The 20,637-nt window shown below is 42.9% G+C and overlaps 1 protein-coding gene across 4 annotated transcripts in view; it reads right to left on the bottom strand.

Annotated features, from left to right (window-relative positions):
• Positions 1-808: 808 nt before the first annotated feature.
• The window catches only part of LOC118370243 (gamma-aminobutyric acid receptor subunit beta-3), a 57,329-nt gene continuing 37,500 nt past the window's right edge, over positions 809-20,637 (bottom strand). For 2 of the 4 annotated variants that reach the window (XM_035755165.2, XM_035755167.2), the window contains 7 exons: positions 14,298-14,518; positions 12,160-12,242; positions 10,998-11,135; positions 8,447-8,599; positions 4,047-4,294; positions 3,817-3,900; positions 809-3,369 (listed from right to left, as the gene is read on the bottom strand). In XM_035755165.2, coding sequence (XP_035611058.1) covers positions 3,013-3,369; positions 3,817-3,900; positions 4,047-4,294; positions 8,447-8,599; positions 10,998-11,135; positions 12,160-12,242; positions 14,298-14,518 — 1,284 coding nt within the window. In that variant the 3' untranslated portion in view covers positions 809-3,012. The remainder of the gene's footprint in view (positions 3,370-3,816; positions 3,901-4,046; positions 4,295-8,446; positions 8,600-10,997; positions 11,136-12,159; positions 12,243-14,297; positions 14,519-20,637) is intronic. The other 2 variants (XM_035755166.2, XM_035755168.2) reach the window with 1 other exon arrangement.

Raw genomic sequence — 20,637 nt, 5'->3', positions numbered from 1 at the left:
CACACACACACACACACACACACACACACACACACACACACACACACACACACACACACACACACACACACATATTAATTGATAAATACAGTTTTAATCACAATCCAGGAATACTGGTTATCTTCACCTGACATATAAAACATAAACTTTGTCTAGATTCAATCATTCAACAGAAATGCATTAGGAACAAGAAATGTTGTCTTTGAAGTCTGTCCATTGTTCATCCTGTTGCTATAGTTTATAACAGAAGTGTTACAGAAAACATGGATTTGAATGGATGCAAAACCCAATATTACTGTCATACAATTGATATTATTTCATTAATAGAGCAACATTATAACCTAAATAAATAAGGGAGAGAAACATAAACACAGATATCTATACCTAAATATACATTTATGGCAGAACAGAACATGTTGACATTCCATAATGGGCCAGACAACATTAGAAGCCAGCAAAGATGAGTGCACTTAATGCATGAACCAGTCTCAGATTGAAGGTGCCAATGTGACTGACTGGGATTCAAACCCAGGTCTCCTGCATGCCACAAGACCGTCAGCCCTCTGATCTAAAGACTAGGCATTAGCTCTGAAGGGCTAACTCAAGTCTTTACGACTCGGGAAAGATTACTCATCTTACACCAAGAACAAGATATTTGATTCATCTTGCACCAAGAACAAGATATTTGATTCATCTTGCACCAAGAACAAGATATTTGATTCATCTACACCAAGACCAAGAGATATTAGTCATCTTACACCAAGACCAAGCCAAGACGGCCTCATCTACACAGTAGAGAAGGGGGGTCTGGAACTGTTATAGGCCAGCGTGTGTAACCACACACATTACCATTATATCACTCAAACCCAAAACACACAACAAGCTTAATGATCAAGTAGCAAAGCATATTTACATACCAGAGATACATGTCACTACTATAAGCAATTGGCTGCAAGCTGGTAATGGTAAAATACATGGGCACGCGATTTATTCTTTATGCGTATATACATGTGTTATATATTTGAAGACTGCCGTTGTGAATCCCAGCCATTGACCCCAGGATATGATTGGTTGCTCTGTAACCAACCAGAGAATGGCAGTTTATCACAATCTCTTGGAACTGTACTTGGAACCTGTGATACAGGTTTAAGATGGTAGGGTTAAGTTTTTTTGTTGTTTTTAATCAACATTACTCATGCAATATAACATGCATAGAGAAACAAGAAACAGTGCCATCTAGGCATTGTCTCTCACCTAGAGCAGCATGATTTGAACAACGGCAATGTTTCACCAAATGTTAGCTACTTCCATGCCGTTGATTACATTTCCTAATGGGATGCGTTAGATGTTTGGTTACAATCTAATGACTATGGCTCGTTGTCCTTGCCCTGTAGAACAGAATTCATGCATCAGTTGTAAAACTGAGAGACTGACACATCGTATGTGCTTCTATGATAGCTGTGCCGAATAGATGATAGAAATATAGAAATGGATGATGTACTGTGTATATCAGTGGTTCGCAATGCCCTTGATTTACAATGTGTTTCGTTGTCTTATTTATATTGGCTGTGCATTTGACAGATAGCATTCATCGCTTCTAAACCTGAAGAAAGGAATACCCCAAAAATATGATCAACACCACATGTTCATTCAATAGATTTTCAAGCATTTAAAGAGGACAGAAATGTCATCGGTATTTCATATTGTCTTATAAAAACAGACAACTAATTAGACAACCCCAAATGTAAAAAATTGCACACTTACATCAAATCTGTTATATACATTATATTTACAGTTGGAGGTCATTTCAGCAGTAAAGATCAGTCAAATGGTCAAAACCAAACAAACCCTCAACCCTGCCACTTCCATGGAATGCTGTGAACCGAGGGAATCTATTTTCTACAATGCTAGCGCGCAAGAGAGGGAGTTAATATACGGTAGCTTTAGTCAACGTTACACCTTACAAAAATATCAGAACATTTCACAAAGACATGTGATACAGTACATAGCACTAGGCCGTTGGCAGGAGAGTTCGACAGCTATCAAAGATGGAGCTGATTTAAAGGAATGTCGTCAATTTACTGAGTGAAATCCTGTCATGCATTCACAATATCAGATAGAAAATATGTGAACCGTAACAGATTCATTGAGTGCAGTGGTGGGTATGTTTAGATTCCCAATCAATATTCCAATTTCAAGACTGTTTGACAGGATTTTGAAAACATAATGGTTGCCAATTAGCAAAATGCAGAACCTGAGATATTAAACCCTCAACAGTAGACATTCATTTGCACCTATGTTCAAATGGTATAGTTCAGTATGTAATAATGGTAATAATAATAATAGCAATACTACTATTAATAATAATAATAATACACTGTACATAGACATACATTAACAGGACCACTTCACTGTAAAATTTGCAAATACTGTATGTGCACTTAAAAATTATATTATCTGACCAAGACAAAAATATATACGTGATAAAGCATCACAAAACATGAGTATATATTTTTTGCATTGATTCGCATAAATGACAAATAATATGTAAATAATTATAAAGTATTCATTATTAATTCATTGTGTATATGCATAATACATTACATAACATTTTTATTTTATTTGGGTTTATTTAAAAAAAAAACAATGTAAGAATTACCTTTTCTTTCTTGCAAATTGCACATATTGAATTGGGTATAAAGATCTCCATTATCAAACTACAGAGGGGCAAGAATACTGGGAAATATACAGTACCAGTCCTACGGTATGGGTATTTATCCACATAGTTCTGTACAACATTTTCAGAATTAGCAATCCACCGCAATCCATAATTTGAGTATGACTGCAAATATAAAAACTTTAACAAAGAAGTCAAAGCATTTTGTCTGTGCCATATAGAGGCAGTCCTTTGTTTTTCAATAGCAAAACATTTCCTTTCGCGTAAAAAAGACAAAACAATGACGAAGGAAAAAAATAAATACTCTAACACCACCTAACCCTAAAGTCAGTCAATCAGTTGACATAATACATCCAGTAGATTAGATTAAAGAGGGAGAAAACGGAGGGGAAGATAATCCGCGACCACCTGTCGATGGCGTTTACGTCCGTCAGGTCAGGGATTTTGATTTTGAGCTGCGACGAGCGCCGCCGCAGTTTGTGCCTCTTGAGCTGGGCGTGCCTGTCGAGGCTGTGGCGAGGACCCGAGGACCGGCTCGCCTTCCTGCACTGGACGCCGGTACCTGTGCTGGTGTTGTCAAATCCCATGACGGAGGAGTTCCTGCTGTCCGCCAGGCTGGTGGTGACCTCATTTCCTGCCACCTCGTTGTGGATCTCCAGGGTGGTCAGCAGGATATTACCGTGGGACTCCGCCTGGAGACGGAAGTAGAGGATTGATGTATTATGTGGAGCTACGACAACATGATGGTCCTGCTCTGGACAGGTTCAAGGGTGAGATGAGAACCGGAACTATGTCCACGATAAACCCATTTAGACTAATGACAGACATTGGAGAATCAAGATATGAGACTATGCAGGAATGAGAACAAGGCACTTTGAATGAACGTTCGACAACACAGCACAATATCTTTTTTTGTAGCGACACTATGGAACATAGACATTAGCGGGCTTGCAGACTTGCATTGGACGTGCAAACGTCAAACCAGAAGTTGAACAAAGGACAACGACAACTTGGGTAACAAGCGACACGTACAGACTCATTAAATTCTCATGCGGACATGAAACATGTAATGTCAGTCAATGGTGACAGACAAGTCAGACAGATAGTGAAAGAATCTGTGTCCGCTGGTCAAGACTCACCGACTGTGAGACACGGAGAGTTTTTGCTCTATTAGGCTGCTTAGTCAGCTTAAGAGATGACGTTTTACCTCCTTCCTGAGGAGACTAACCACAAGAAACACAACACCATATTTATAGAGTTTCTGATCTGCCGTCGTAAGTGTGTGCGGACCACAAAGATAACGCCCGACAACTTGGAAGAACTTTGAAGAAGTTAGAGCATCTAGACAGAGATCTTCATGAAGACTTACCCGATTGGTGTCGTATTTGGCCGCCCTTTCGTTGTTGGCCCTCTCGGCTTTCTCTGCCAGCTTCTTCTGCATTTGTGGTCCTCGGCCGAAGAAGATGTAGTTGACGAAGGCGTACTCCAGCAGGGCCAGGAAGACCATGACGAAGCAGCCCATCAGGTACATGTCGATGGCCTTGACGTAGGGGATCTTGGGGAGCGTCTCTCTCAGATGGGTGTTGATGGTGGTCATGGTGAGCACAGTGGTGATCCCTGGATTACAACAGACAGATTAAGGCAGGGTTCCCCAACTGGCTCCACAAGTTTTCTGAGAATATTTCAAATTTTCATTGTTGGACATAAAGACTGTAAAAAAGCCAGGAAATCAGCTCCAAGTGATTTTAATGAAATAAATATGTTCCCAAGTATGGGAACTAAAACATATTTATTTAAAACCATGCTTACATTTGAACGTGCCCACGTTTAATGGAGAGACACGTGATCATATTCAAATGTAAGCAAGCTTTTAAATGAATATGTTTTAGTTCCCATACTTGGGAACATATTTATTTCATTAAAATCACTTGGAGCTGATATTGAATTGACGGACGTTTTGAATTTTACCCCTTTTTTTTCTCCCCAATTTCGTGGTATCCAATTGTTGTAGTAGCTACTATCTTGTCTCATCACTACAACTCCCGTACGGGCTCGGGAGAGACGAAGGTTGAAAGTCATGCGTCCTCCGATACACAACCCAACCATCCATACTGCTTCTTAACACAGCGCACATCCAACCCGGAAGCCAGCCGCACCAATGTGTCGGAGGGTACACCTCGCACCTGGCAACCTTGGTTAGCGCGCACTGCGCCCAGCCCGCCACAGGAGTCGCTGGTGCGCGATGAGACAAGGATATCCCTACCTACCAAGCCCTCCCTAACCCGGACGATGCTACGCCAATTGTGCGTCGCCCCACGGACCTCCCAGTCGCGGCCGGTTAAGACAGAGCCTGGGCGCGAACCCAGGGACTCTGATGGCACAGCTGGCGCTGCAGTACAGCGCCCTTAACCACTGCGCCACCCCGGAGGCCTGTTTGGGATTCTTGTGGTCAATTTTCAGTCTACTAATTATTTGTAATTACGTTCTGGCCAAACCACCTCCCAGGACAGAGCAGAAAATGATTTGATAGAATTTTGGATTGCCTCGTTGTAGCTTGGTGCTCCAGTCTGTTTGTGCTTTGACCAATTAAATCCTCCTCCAAAACACGCATGGTGTGACAATGGTAGAAGAGTTGGCTACAGTATATAACGAATGGGACTTGGCTAGTCTTGTTGTGCTCTGAGCCAAAATAACTTCCCCTGGTAGAAATTCAAAAATGTGTCCTCTACTTGCCCCTCGGACACCACCAACCCCTAACAACTCATTGAATAATTGTGTACATTCAGCCTCCAGCTGTGAGTGACATTTTAACAGTGGAAGAAGTTGAATTGAATGTCTCATGTTAAATATACTATACGTTATGTCCTAAAGAAAGGTCTCTTTATGGAGACAATGCTTTCTTTGCACATGCTTAATCTGTTGTCCATGCAGAAATGTATTTTCCTTTACAAGAAATATAAACCATGTGCACCAGTAGCTAGTACTGTCATCAAGCAACACTGGAGGTAGTTAGAGTGTAAGATCAATCTGGCCCTTTCCTTGATTTATTGGTACATTAAAGGGGACAGTTTTAAGTATTACCGGTTTGCTGTGTCAGTGTGTGTGTGTGTATGTGTATGTGTATGTGTATGTGTGTGTGTGTGTGTGTGTGTGTGTGTGTGTGTGTGTGTGTGTGTGTGTGTGTGAGCGTGTGTGTGTGTGTGTGTGTGTGTGTGTGTGTGTGTGTGTGTGTGTGTGTGTGTGTGTGTGTGTGTGTGTGTGTGTGTGTGTGTGTGTGTGTGTGTGTGTGTGTGTGTGTGTGTGTGTGTGTGTGTGTGTGTGTGTGTGTGTGTGTGTGTGTGTGTGTGTGTGTGTGTGTGTGTGAGCGTGTGTTTTTCTCGCTCTGAGGAACAGCAGCGTTCTCCCCCTTTTGCTTTTATTCATTGCAGCGATCTCTGGGGTTTTGCTGAACGGCAGCCATCTTCTTTATTGGTGTTCCCTCTGTGGTTCTATTACTCTCTGTCCTTCACTGCACCCACCGACCTGACAATTTAATCACAGGGCCATGTGCCCGTGGGCCTCCCTCCTTTTTCATCAGGAGACCGGACTCTCTGGGGATAAATATACTTTTATGGAGCTCTCTCTCTCTCTCTCTCTCTCTCTCTCTCTCTCTCTCTCTCTCTCTCTCTCTCTCTCTCTCTCTCTCTCTCTGGGGATAAATATACTTTTATGGAGCTTCTCTCTCTCGCTCTCTCTCTCTCTCTCTCTCTCTCTCTCTCTCTCTCTCTCTCTCTCGTCACTTTCAAATGAAAAATGTCAGGTGTGTAGGTATTATGCATTTAAATAGTACCTCCCAAAAGTGAGAAAGTGGTAAGTACTCCACATCTGCTAACATACTGGTCTGCTACTGAACAATAAACTAGATGTATAATAATTGCTCCCACAGTTGATTTCTTCAAACCAAGCTGCTTACCTATTGCAGATTCAGTCTTCCCAGCCTGGTGCAGGTCTACAATTTTGTTTCTTGACAGCTCTTTGGTCTTGGCCATAGTGGAGTTTGGAGTGTGACTGTTTGAGGTTGTGGACAGGTGTCTTTTATACTGATAACAAGTTCAAACAGGTGCCATTAATACAGGTAATGAGTGGAGGGCAGAGGAGCCTCTTAAAGAAGAAGTTACAGGTCTGTGAGAGCCAGAAATCTTGCTTGTTTGTGGGTGACCAAATACGTATTTTCCACCATAATTTGCAAATAAATTCATTATAAATCCTACAATGTGGTCTGTCATAGATGAAGTGTACCTATGATGAAAATTACAGGCCTCTCTCATCTTTTTAAGTGGGAGAACTTGCACAATTGGTGGCTGACTAAATACTTCCCCCCCCACTGTATATACAGTATATATCATTCATTTAAAAGTTTTTAAAAATGGATCCACCAATCCCAGACTGCCCCTTTAATGTCTCTCTAATTGTATGTTTCAGACAGCCTCCCTACTCTATTTCTGCTGCATAATCATCATGAAGGAGCCACTAAAGCATCGTGCAAATGACTTCAGATCCTGTAGCACTCTGCTTGCTAATGGCATTATCGATACCTTATTCCTATCGTCTGTTCTCTGAAATTGGGTGCGAGGTTATCAAGAAAATGAGATTTGGTCCACACTCAAGTGTCAGGAGATACTCTAGTCTAAAAGTGAGGAAGTATGATCACATCAGCCTTAGCAACTCTAGAGGACATGGAACAGCACTGGTGCTTTGAACAAACATTCGGAGTGTTACATTGCTGAACACTGCACGTACAGGTCCAGGTTATTGTACCCTGCTTTACTCACACCACGCATCCTGTATATCACTGAATGCATGGAGGGGGTGAGCTACACTGACAGCGCTGTAGGTCCTGCGTGGCTCAGTTGGTAGAGCATGGTCAGAGTTGTGGGTTCAATTCCTACGTGGGACCCAGTATGAAAAAAATGATTGCTCTGGATAAGAGAGTCTGCTAAAATGTATGTACTGTAACTCAATGGGGAGTTTTATTTCTTTTTGCTCAGAGTTATTGAGTAAAGGTACACCACAAGAGAGTGAAGAAAATGTGCTGGAAAAAGATTAGGGCCAAGTGGGTTGTCTGGATTTGGAATTCACTGTAACACTGCTCCCTAATCAATTTTACCTTCAAACAATTCAATTGGTTCCCCACTGCATTGATATCTTGATTGCTGCTCTTACCGGCATGCAGCCTCCACAAAGCACCCTTCTGGGTGGCAACGGAAATCCCATAACGATCCATCACTGAGGGAGTTAATGTTTTTCTCTGGTGGACTCCTTATTAGCAAGCCACCGGATATTGCAGGCCTTTGCAAAGACCTCCCAATTCTCTGCTTTATGTTCATGAGAGAGTGCAGGGGAATCTGTCCACTCAGTAATACAGAGTAGACCATCAAAATAGAATTCAAATATAATTATCTCACGGACTAGACCGTATGTGTGACCCTACAAAAGTGTTCCAAAAGGGTTCTTCGCCTGTCCCCTTCGGAGCACCCTTTTTGGTTCCGGGCAGAACCCTTTTGGGTTCCATGTAGAAGCACCTGTGGAAAGGGTTCTACCTGGAACCAAAAAGGGTTATTCAAAGGATTCTCCTATGGGGACAGCCGAATAACCCTTTTGAGTTCTAGACAGCACCTTTTAGACTGTACAATTAGTGGGATGTTGTGATCAGTCACACATGATAGGGAAACGGGATTCAGAGGCTTGTTAATGTTGTACAATGTGTAACATATGGGGCTGTACACCAACCTAATGCCACTCTTGCAGCCGAGGCATCGTAATTGATCCAGAAGGAGACCCAGGACAAGATGGTGATCAGGATGGAGGGCATGTAGGTCTGCAGGATAAAGTAGCCAATGTTCCTCTTTAGCTTGAAGCTCAAAGACAGTCGTGGGTAGGCACCTATGAAAACAAGATGTTGAGCGGTTGAACAGAATGAACGACTTCTTGGTTCGAGGAGCATACTGGAACACCTCGTGTTTTTGTTTTTGTTTCTATGGCAATGGCAGCATGGGTTGGATTTATCACTATGGAAACAAGCATCCTTGAACCATACTTCACAACAATTTGACACACGGTGGCTGAATGCGAGGCAAATAATACAATATTTCAATACTAACTGTGATGATAGAAAATGTTGCACTTTCAATCGACATATATTATTTATTTTAAACTATTTCATAATTTATGCATGTATAAATGTCTTGGAGCTTGATATGTTAGGCATTTGGTAATGTATGTATTTCTTCTCTGACCTGGCTTATGAAAAACACACTTTATCACATATCTGTCATCGTAAATGTCCATTTGAGTTGCACATTCCTCTCTGTATAGCATTACACCAGTGATGCATGACTCTGGTCCTCAAGGGTCGTAGCGTCTGCTGGTTTTCGTCCATGCCTTGCCTTGTTAATCAGAGACAAATTAACATCTGGGTATCCAAGTGTGTGGACTCCTCAGCCAATCAAGGACAAAACGAGTACCAGAAGGAATGCAGAACTCAAGGGTGTCAGTTGTACACCTCGAAGCGATAGGAAGAAGTCCTTTCACTGCTACTAAGAAAAGTTGACCTAAAAACTTTCCTCCAATACTACACATTACCGTGGCTATTTATTTAAGCCGTCCGTGTACTGTATACGTGAGATGTGGTACATTCGTCAAGGGAGGGAACTGTCCCTTTAAGAAAGGTAACATTATGCAAGAGATAGTGGGAGGCGAAAGTAGGTGTTGAAAGAAGATTGGTGATACAGAGGATGTAGGTGTGCAACTAAGCGTTCACACTAGCTGTGTCTCTGGACGTACGTCAGCGAGTGGGAGAGTACACCATATGTTATGAGGAGGAGGAAGAGGGGGATGAGAAGGTGGAGAGGAAGGAATAGGAGGATGGCGATGATGGTGATTCGGTAACCATGACAACACCCTTGATGACCACGACCGCGAAAACTCTCGTAATGCAAGGGTGCGATGTCCGACAACGTTCTGACAACGTTCACCAGTTCAACACCTTTATCCACTAGTAAATTGAGGGGGGGGGGGGCATGGAATAACAATCTGAAACAACCAATCGGAGTTGACCTTTGTATTTCATTTATTTACATTGGACTTTCTCTATGCACACTCACAGGGCCCTGCACACTCAAGCACACAGACACTCCAACACACAAACACTCAATTCATAATTTGCTCACACACACATAATATTATGTACATACATTTATACTGACTACACACCCGCACACCCACTCACATACAATCATCATATACGCTGCTACTACTCTGTTTATCATATATGCCTAGTCACCTTACCCCTACACATATCTAATCTACCTCTACCACTACAGTATCACTGCACATTGTAAATATGGTACTGGAACTGACTAACCCTGTATATAGTATGCATACTTACTTTCTTGTGTACTTCTTATTTCTGTTTCCTGTGTGTTTTTGTTCTACCTCGTGTTATTTTTAGCACTATATTGTTGATTGATTACTGCATTGTTGGGTTCAAGAAAGGCACTTCACTGTACTCGTGTACAAGACATTAAAACTTAAAATCCTTATGGCAATGTTTCCTTGTGAGCTTGGAGGGGAATAATTGATGCTCTGGGCCATATTTTCCACATGAATTTCTGATGCCCTGTTTCCCAGGCTGGTTCTCCGTGGCTTCTCTCTTTTAAAGAGCTGAAGAAAACAGCTGGGTAATTGCCATCCTACCATCATTCACTGCTCCTGTGTGAGTCTTTGTGAGTGAAGCCAGCAACAGTAGCACATGGAGGAAAGTTGGTCTTTAGCCAGGCTCGGGGAGGGAGACAGGCCTTTGAAGTATGATGCAGGGGTCCTCAGAGGAGCCAGGGAGAGAGTAGAGAGGGGGCCCTCCAGGGAGAAGGGAGACAGGGGGTCACACCAAGGACCCAGGGAGAGGAAAGAGGGGGGGCCCACTGAGGAGCCAGGGAGACAGGGGGCCACAGAGGAGCCAGGGAGAGAGGAAAGAGTATAGAGGGGCCACACTGGACGCTCAAATGTAATGGCTGCCATCGGGTTCTCAAATAAAGGTAGACGAGGAAATCTCCCATACAAGCAAGTGCATATACATACAAACTCTCACACCCTGACATACATGAACATGCACGCACCAAACGGTGTCAATGATACCGATAACATTTCTTCCGAACTGGACGATACAGCCACTAGAAAACTGAAGTAGCAGTGAAGAGTTTCATAGTGGAGCACTGGTTGGGTAAAAAGTTAGATGGAAAATAACATGGTCGGGCTGTGTATTTTCTGAGAATGTGTTTTTTACCTGTGGAAAAGACAACGTTTCTGGACACCAGCTTGTAGTCCACTATGGAGAACTGTGGCAGCTCAATGCGTGTCACCCCCGTCACGGCATTGTCTCCTCCCTTCCAGTAGAACTCAATGTCATCTGTCGTGTATCCATCTGAACCACAGAAAGAAAGACAGGGTTAGAATGAACCTCCTGGAGTGGGATACCATGTGAAGAAACTCAGTCACAGATCATTAAAACTCCACTCTCTCAATTGAACCACTAAAAAGCCCCAGGGCAATTAAAAACATGATTTTTCTGTGTTCTGTATACAAGTATACAAAACATTAAGAACACCTGCTCTTTCTATGACATAGACTGACCAGGTGAATCCAGGTGAAAGCTAGGATCCCTTGTTGATGTCATTGACGCAACTCTAACACTTGTTAAATCCATTTCAATCAGTGTAGATGAAGGGGAGGAGACAGGTTAAAGAAGGATTTTTAAGCCTTGAGGGTGAATTCAGAGGGTGAATGAGCAATGTAGTTAAAACATAGGCCAGCATCCCTGTGGAACGCTTTCGATGCCTTGTAGAGTCCTTGCAACTCAATATTAGGAAGGTGTTCCTAATGTTTGGTGTACTCAGTGTATATTTCCACACTCAGAGGTTGCAATAATACTGTGAAATTGTGACAATTATGACAATGCCCTTTTAGAGTAAGAGCTATGAAAAGACCACTTGATATTTCAGCGTGTTTTGGTGGGATGGAGTTTTGGCCTTCCTGGTGACATAACCATGTGGTAAATTAGTATAATAGACTAATAAGAAAGAGAGTTCCAAACATCTCTGCCAATAACAGCTAGTTTTCCGTTTTCCCCTCCCCATTCCGACCACTCCCAAAGAGTCCATTTTTGTTTCTCGTTTAACATTTGAACTGAAAATAAGATGCTTATTAAGGTGCTTAATTGTTACCCAGAAGTGATTTGATATTGAGATAAAAACGGCTGCATTGGACATTTAACATCCAGTCTCACCGTAATCTCCATTGTGGTTGTATATATTTTACTAAAATATTATTTACACTGAAATAGTAAAATGGTATACACATCATTTTGTTTTATATAGTAAACTATTGAAATACTGAAATCTAATAGAGAAATAGTCATTTCAGAGGTTGATGGTATTGAGGTCACTCACAGCTCTCGATCTCCAGAGTGCAGTTCTGCTCGTCCAGAGGGTACCTCCTTAGGTCCATCATACAGGCTGCCGTCGTTGTGATCCTGAGGTCAACACACACACACACAAGGGGGAAAGAGGATCACGTTAACTTAACCTTTACCGGAGCCCACACACACGTTCTCCAGCCATACTGTCTGCTGTGGATCCACCTAATCTTCTCACCTGTGCATGAAACCATATAATTACAGTATGATGTTATTCACCCATCACGTTATGATCTCCTGAACAACCACAGTCAACTCCACAGAGAGAAAGGTTATCTCTCTGGTCCCACTTGTAAGCAAGAAGTGCTGAAACGGAATACATTCCAGTATAGACTATAGTTGTATTAGAGAAACTATATATGTGCATTGATCTTCACTCCTAGTGTTTCAGTTGGTATCAGGTTCAGCCAGGTGGACCAGATATGACGAAATAAGCCTTCAGAACCAGAACTCATCATTACAGTACACTCACTTCTCGGTTACTTTACTGGACAGGTAATGTAACATCTGAACATTCCACATAGTAATGTCTGGAGATCCTACTCTGGGATTCCATTCCATACATTATCACTTACAGTTGGACCGTGGGTTTCAGGGTGAGTGATTGATTGAGTTGGGATAATGACGAGTGGACTGTGGTCCTGTAGGGCTCAGTTGGTAGAGCAGGGTGTTGCAGTGCCGGGATAATGGGTTTGTTCCCAGGGCCACCCATACGTAAAATATACGCACTCGTGACTGTAAGTTGCTTTGTATGAAAGTGTCTGCTAAATGGTATAGCTATGAACCCTAGGAGTTTTGTCCTTTTGGTCAGATCGTGAGGTTGAATATTTTCGGTACAACAACGATTGATCTTCCCCACGTACCCTTGGCTTGAAGAAGTCAGAATCTAATCATGTTTGCACAAGTTGCTGAATTCCTGGACTCCATTAGTGAAGCTGTAACCACTAGACAGTTTAAGCTCCACAATCTAAAACATATACGTCATATATGTCTTTATGGATAAGAATGCCAGGTCACATAGCTATACTGTGATCTCAGAAATGTATTACATCCAGACGAGTGTGTTTGTCAGAAGCTATTAGACAAGATGGATGATTCCACCTACACACGTGCAAGCGAGCGAGCGCACACACGCACGCACGCACGCACGCACGCACGCACGCACGCACGCACACACACACACACACACACACGCACGCACGCACGCACGCACGCACACACGCACACGCGTGCACACACACACACACACACACACACACACACACACACACACACACACACACACGCACACACACACACACACACACACACACACACACACACACACACACACGTTCTTTAGAGGGGGTACATGAAACAGATTTACAGGATGTTAAAAGAACAGAATCAATGCATTGTATTGAATCCAACTACGTATAATTCAAAACTAGTCGAGTGCGAGTGATTAATATGCAAAAATCATTGAATTTCCATGCTGGATGGCTCAATTTGGAAGAAAACCATGCATTATACATATTCATTATCCTGATGAACAAGTCAGGACTTGTCAAACAACAAAGACCAATGGTTATGGATATTGAAACAGGGAATCATAACAAAGCAACAGCTGAGCCTGCGTCATCATCTATACATTCTCTTTTTTTTATGTTGTTTTCTTCTGATCTTACCATATGTTTTAAAAATACACGTTTCAACAAAGCTTGACAGTGTACACGCTACTGTACCAATATGTCGAAATTGAGCCTATAGGAAGGGATTATATTTACAAGCCAAAAACATAGCAGCTGGTGGCCTAGAGGTGGACCAGTGGTCTAAGCCACCGCCTCCGGAACACAAAGATCACTGCAGCATGGCTGAGAATCTGGTCCACTGCTATTTTTGGTCTCTCTCCTCTATTATTCCTCTCCATCTATGCTATCCAATAAACAGAAAGAAAGAGAGGAGTGGGAATGTCCCACTTCTTTAAAAACACATTTAAAAAATCTAGCAGCTCATACATACCACACAGCATTTATTACTATAAAATAATCAAATATTGTGATATCCCTTCAAATGAATCAGTCTTGGATGCATTAATCTAGAACCCATTGGTTCCACTGCTTTGGAACCCACCTCAGGCCGTAGAGCACTGTTCCATCCGGGTGGAGGCGGATCATGCGGTTCTTGACCGTCACACCGTGGACGAAGGACTTCTTGTCATTCAGGAAGTAGGTGTCAGGGACCCAGAGTGAATCTGCTACCCGGTTATCCAGGGTGAGGTTCAGTGGGATCCCTAAGTACGCCAGCCTCTTGTCCCTCCAGTACTGCTGGAAGTACATGGTTAAAGTGTAGTCCTGGAAGGAGATTAACATATGGTGATGTTAGTATACTGTAGTATATACACTTCCTTATTTTTTATTGACATACAGTGCATGTGTGTGTATGTGTGTGTTTCTTGAGTCTGCACCCCATAGTTCTGAGAATGATTGTGGATAAGCCTATTTTGGGAGGAGAGATGTGGAGTTTACAGTCACAAGCTGTCTGAATGGTGAGGGGAAAGGTTGCAACATGATGGCACACAGTGTGCTACTCTGACACATCCTCCTGCCAACCAAACTGATTTTCCAAATTTCCCCTCAGACCCACTCAACCCACTCCACTTCTCCTCAATACCGACCCTCTGTGTCAAAATGGCCGCCGCAGTAGAAGGCTTCCCACCAGGTAGCAAGAGGAACAGTGTGGCATGGCTGTGTGATTCAGCCACAGTCCTAATGGTGATTACACAACAGCCATACTGTAGGCAGGGCCAGCCTGTACCAGGAGTCTGTCCAAGTGGCTCCGCCACACACTCCAAAATACCCGACAGCAATGTGTTTCTCACTCTACGCCAGCAGCACTGTTATGAGTGGAGCCCACCACATGGTCTCTGACTAAAGCCAATTACATCGTGTAGTATTGGGTCCAATATTTCAGTGCAGCCTACTCAGTCTTTGCAGCTTGCTATGGAGGAGAGCCAGAGGCAAGACATCATGCCAATTGAAAGTAAGGGGGCACGTACTCCCTCCATTTGATCAGTTTTTAGGATAAAGAGATACAAAATGTACACTAAATGTATGACTCCGTACTCCTCCAACCAACTGTTCAATGATGTCCCTGGAGATTATTTCAGGTATTTCAAGATGGGAGTGTTCCAGGGGTGAGAAGTGTGAACCAGTCAGGGATGTAGTTTTAGATAAGTCTTTACATGAAAGAGCATGAATGATTTAAATAACCACTGTAGACGGGTCCTGCATTCAAAGCCACAGCTGCCTTGGAATTCTTATAAATCTTGCACAGGGACAATCACAGAGCATTTCAAATAAAGGAGTAGTTGCTCCCCTTGTGAAGTCTGACTCTGAATCAGACAGTTTATCACACTGATGCTGTCATGCTACAGTGGCAATTGTGGTGATCTCCTCGAAGGAGGTATCAACCTGGTATCAACCTGGAAGGACTGAGGGGAAGGCTCTTTGCATGTTTAATGCGCACTGTTTAGCTCTGTGTGTGTGTGTGTGTGTGTGTGTGTGTGTGTGTGTGTGTGTGTGTGTGTGTGTGTGTGTGTGTGTGTGTGTGTGTGTGTGTGTGTGTGTGTGTGTGTGTGTGTGTGTGTGTGTGTGTGTGTGTGTATAGCCTTTGATTTATTTTCATTCAATAACGCACCCTGTAAGGAATGGTCAGTCATGGTCATCCATATTACTGCAATTTTACTGCTACTACATTCTCCAAGAGAGCGTTTTTTGTTGTTGTCCTTCTGTAATTCATTTAGTGACCTAATGTTACTGATGATACTGGGCGCGTCCCAAATGGCACCCTTACACAGTGGACCCTGGGCAAAAGTAGTGCACTGCATAGGGAATAGGATGCCATTTGGGACGCAGGCTTTGAGGGAGTTGAACCTGCTCTTGTTTGGTGGGGTCATTTAAATCAACCTACAGTGTGTGATGATCCCCTGTGTGATGATCAACCTACCGTGTGTGATGATCCCCTGTACACTGACCGACGCAGTAGCCTACTACTCTCATTTGTCATTGCATCTGCTCCCTGTCTCCAACAGATGCTCCTCATTATCAAACAACTAGCTTATCACGATCATGCTTTCACACAAAACCACTCTTTATGAACCGGGCCCTATCCCACCAACAACGTCCGTAATACTTTGATCTCACCCCTTGCCGTAAATCCGTGTACCTTGTGACATCACGCATTCGTAGAAAGATGAAGTTATGCGTAGACCCCAAGGTCATTAGCCAATACAATTAAAACTGACATTGTGAGTAGCTATGTAAGGCTTATTTGCAACCTCTATAAGGTGCTTAGCTATATATTATCAAACAGATTGATGCAAATCAGGTAGCCTAGTGGTTAGAGTGTTGAGCCAGTAACAAAAAAGGTTGCTTGATCGAATCCCCGAGCTGACAAGGTCTGTCGTTCTGCCCCTGAACAAGGCAGTTAACCCACTGTTCCTAGGCTGTCATTGTAAGTAAGATTTTGTTCTTAATTGACTTGCCTAGTTAAATAAAATGTTAAAACAGGAGATATTCATAGTGCAGTTACAATAGTCAGCTAACATCTTAGTAGCCATCAATAACAACATACTAAGCCAAACAGCGATAAACTACACTAACAGTGACCCTCAAATTGCAAACACAGTTATAAAAACAAATCAATCTCGCTAATTGGGTTATACATTATTGTCAATCCAAACTCAGTAAAGAATCATTTGACGCAGTCGGTAATTTTCAAAGCAATTCCACAGGCTTCCCCAAGAGATTTCTTCTTTGGAAGCCCATTTTTCACTGCGGGTAATCACCCTCTCTCCCCACTTCTGTGGTGAACCTCAACAGCATATTAAAAGTAGCACACATGTTCTCTGATCTACTCTAAGGGCCTTTAGTGGTAGGAGCTGATTACCCCAGAAATGATCTTACATACACGATGAGAGGGGAGACCCAGAGCCATATATAGAGATGTAATGGATAATAATGGCTTCTAAACACACAGAGCTTTGGCTGCGATAACAATGAATCTCTCTGTACGTGCATTAGTGGGGTTTGATAGATAAATTAAAACTGTGATAAAAGGATTCATACAGGATTTTACAGGTGATTCCCCAGGGGCAGGAATCGACCAAGAATTACACAGAAGACTGAAGGGATAAATAGCTGCCTGTGTACACCGACACAAATAACATTATATGATGCTGGGCCAAAGCATTGCACCGGAAATGTGGGCACACATCTTCAGCTTTGCCATGCACAAAAGGAGGCACTCGCGCACGCGCTCACACACACACACGCTCACACTAGCTATATAGACTTTGTAGCGGGATCATGCTACTGCAGAGAGCTGGCTTCATGGATCGATAGAATCATGTCCGATAGCAATCAGAAATGATAAAGTGGGGGTCAGCGTTTAAGCATAACTCCATTACACCTCTTATAACTCTCCTACAGCACTCTGGGAATTACAGCCGTAACTTCAGGAGATCAATTTCCTCACAACCCCTAGTAGACCTGCCAATATTCATAGGGGTGGTGCCCTTCGACATCTGGTTGCACATAGTTCCTGATGGAACGTTAAAATGAACCTATATGTACATTCCAGGGTCAGTATGGTCTATGGGCTGTAGATGGGGCAGGATTTCTTCATATAGACACAGAGAAAAGCTAACATTAATGACAGGAACAGTTGGAGAGAGAAAAAATATCCACTCCATATGACAGATTTTCTGCACCCACGCACCCACTCTGCAGAGGGACTGATGGCTGGTTACTCGGGCTATCTCATAGCGAATTCAAATCCATATCCATTTCTGCGGTCCCTTATGGGTTCATATCTTCTCCATACAACAACAATTTGACTGAAGCTACCCTACAACATTTCTTCTCTTTTTACTCCAGTTGCTTGAGATTCAACTAACCTGAAATGGACAGTCATTTAAGTACAAATCTATTGTTCAATAAACTGGGCACAGTGGCCATTCAGATGGTTCATCAATTTTCTTTGGTCAATACCGTTTTTCAAGTTCTACCATCACCTGGGTGCAGTCAATACACAGTCATACAGTATGTGTTAGTAATTACCCTAGTTCCCATGGTAACTGATGGCTACGGCTATGACAGTCTCTCCCCTGCCTCCTCCATGCAGTGTTAAGAGTAGAGAGAAGACATCCCTTTGGAAGACAAACTGCAAATGTAGCCATCACTGAGGTTCTCACAGAGAGAGAGAGAGAGAGAACAGCTTATTAACCCAAGATCACTGACTATACACAAAGCACTATTTACCTACACATGTAGGACCAGCCAGTGTTTTAGAGCTAATTCTGCCATTTCAAATATATAGAGTCCCCACGGGACTACATATTATCTTCAAAGAGATTCTTCTATCAAAGGGAAAGAGGAGCATCTCATTTACACATTTCCTACAGGCTACTACCATTGTCGCGGCGCAAAAGAGCCTCCTGTTCCAACGTAAACAACTGTCCCTGGTTTCAGGAAGATCAAAGCATATTAATGGTTTACTTGGTCGGGTTACAGTGCTTACTGGAACGATCGCAATCACTACAAGACCAGGGTCCGTATGTGTCAGGTGTCACAAAAGGAGGAGTGCTGATTTAGGTTTAGGTCCTCTGTGTCAACGTAACCTCAATTTATTATGATCTAAAGAGCAAAACAGATCCTCGATCAGCATCCTGAGACGCGTGAACATCCTCCAGGATGAATATTACATCATCCAAAACTTGTTGTCTTAATTGAACATCACCCAGAACATTCATTATGTAATCAGTGAATTAATTAGTTCATCTCTTTCTTCTATTTTGGCTCTCTGTATATTCAATTTTGCGCCTTGTTCTTGAGAATGTCATATGTATGAAAAATTGCCACATTTTTCACACTGCTGTCCATTTTATTTTTTTTATTTTATTTCACCTTTATTTAACCAGGTAGGCTAGTTGAGAACAAGTTCTTATTTGCAACTGCGACCTGGCCAAGATAAAGCATAGAAATTCGACACATACAACAACACAGAGTTACACATGGAATAAACAAAACATAGTCAATAATACAGTAGAACAAAATAAAACAAAAAGTCTATATACAGTGAGTGCAAATGAGGTAAGATAAGGGAGTTAAGGCAATAAATAGGCCATGGTGGCGAAGTAATTACAATATAGCAATTAAACACTGGAATGGTAGATGTGCAGAAGATGAATGTGCAAGTAAAGATACTGGGGAGCAAAGGAGCAAGATAAATAAATAAATGCTGTATGGGGATGAGGTAGGTAGATAGATGGGCTGTTTACAGATGGGCTATGTACAGGTGCAGTGATCTGTGAGGTGCTCTGACACCTGGTGCCTACAGCTAGTGAGGGAGATATCAGTCTCCAGCTTCAGAGATTTTTGCAGTTCGTTCCAGTCATTGGCAGCAGAGAACTGGAAGGAAAGACGACCAAAGGAGGAATTGGCTTTGGGGGTGACCAGTGAGATATGCCTGCTGGAGCGCATGCTACGAGTGGGTGCTGCTATGGTGACCAGTGAGCTGAGATAAGGCTGGGCTTTACCTAGCAGAGACTTGTAGATAACCTGTAGCCAGTGGGTTTGGCGATGCGTATGAAGCGAGGGCCAACCAAAGAGAGAGTACAGGTCGCAATGGTGGGTAGTGTATGGGGCTTTGGTGACAAAACGGATGGCACTGTGATAGACTGCATCCAGTGAGTTGAGTAGTGAGTGTTGGAGGCTATTTTATAGATGATATCACCGAAGTCGAAGATTGGTAGGATGGTCAGTTTTACGAGAGTATGTTTGGCAGCATGAGTGAAGGATGCTTTGTTGCGAAATAGGAAGCCAATTCTAGATTTCATTTTGGATTGGACATGCTTAATGTGAGTCTGGAAGGAGAGTTTACAGTCTAACCAGACACCTAGGTATTTGTATTTGTCCACGTATTCTATGTCAGAGCCGTCCAGAGTAGTGATGCTGGACATGCGAGCAGGTGCGGGCAGTGATCGGTTGAATAACGTGTTTAGTTTTCCCTGCGTTTAAGAGCAGTTGGAGGCCACGGAAGGAGAGTTGTGTGGCATTGAAGCTCGTCTGGAGGTTAGTTAACACAGTATCCAAAGAGGGGCCAGAAGTATACAGAATGGTGTCGTCTGCGTAGCAGAGAATCACCAGCAGCAAGAGCAACATCATTGATGTATACAGAGAAGAGAGTCGGCCCGAGGATTGAACCCTGTGGCACCCCCATAGAGACAGCCAGAGGACCGGAGAACAGGCCCTCCGATTTGACACACTGAACTCTATCAGAGAAGTAGTTGGTAAACCAGGCGAGGCAATCATTTGAGAAACCAAGGCTGTTGAATCTGCCAATAAGAATGTGGTGATTGACAGAGTCGAAAGCCTTGGCCAGGTCGATGAATACGGCTGCACAGTAATGT

This window comes from Oncorhynchus keta, chromosome 37 (assembly GCF_023373465.1).
Source record: "Oncorhynchus keta strain PuntledgeMale-10-30-2019 chromosome 37, Oket_V2, whole genome shotgun sequence".
Lineage (NCBI taxonomy): Eukaryota > Metazoa > Chordata > Actinopteri > Salmoniformes > Salmonidae > Oncorhynchus > Oncorhynchus keta.
This window is presented reverse-complemented; position numbering and strand designations above follow the sequence as displayed.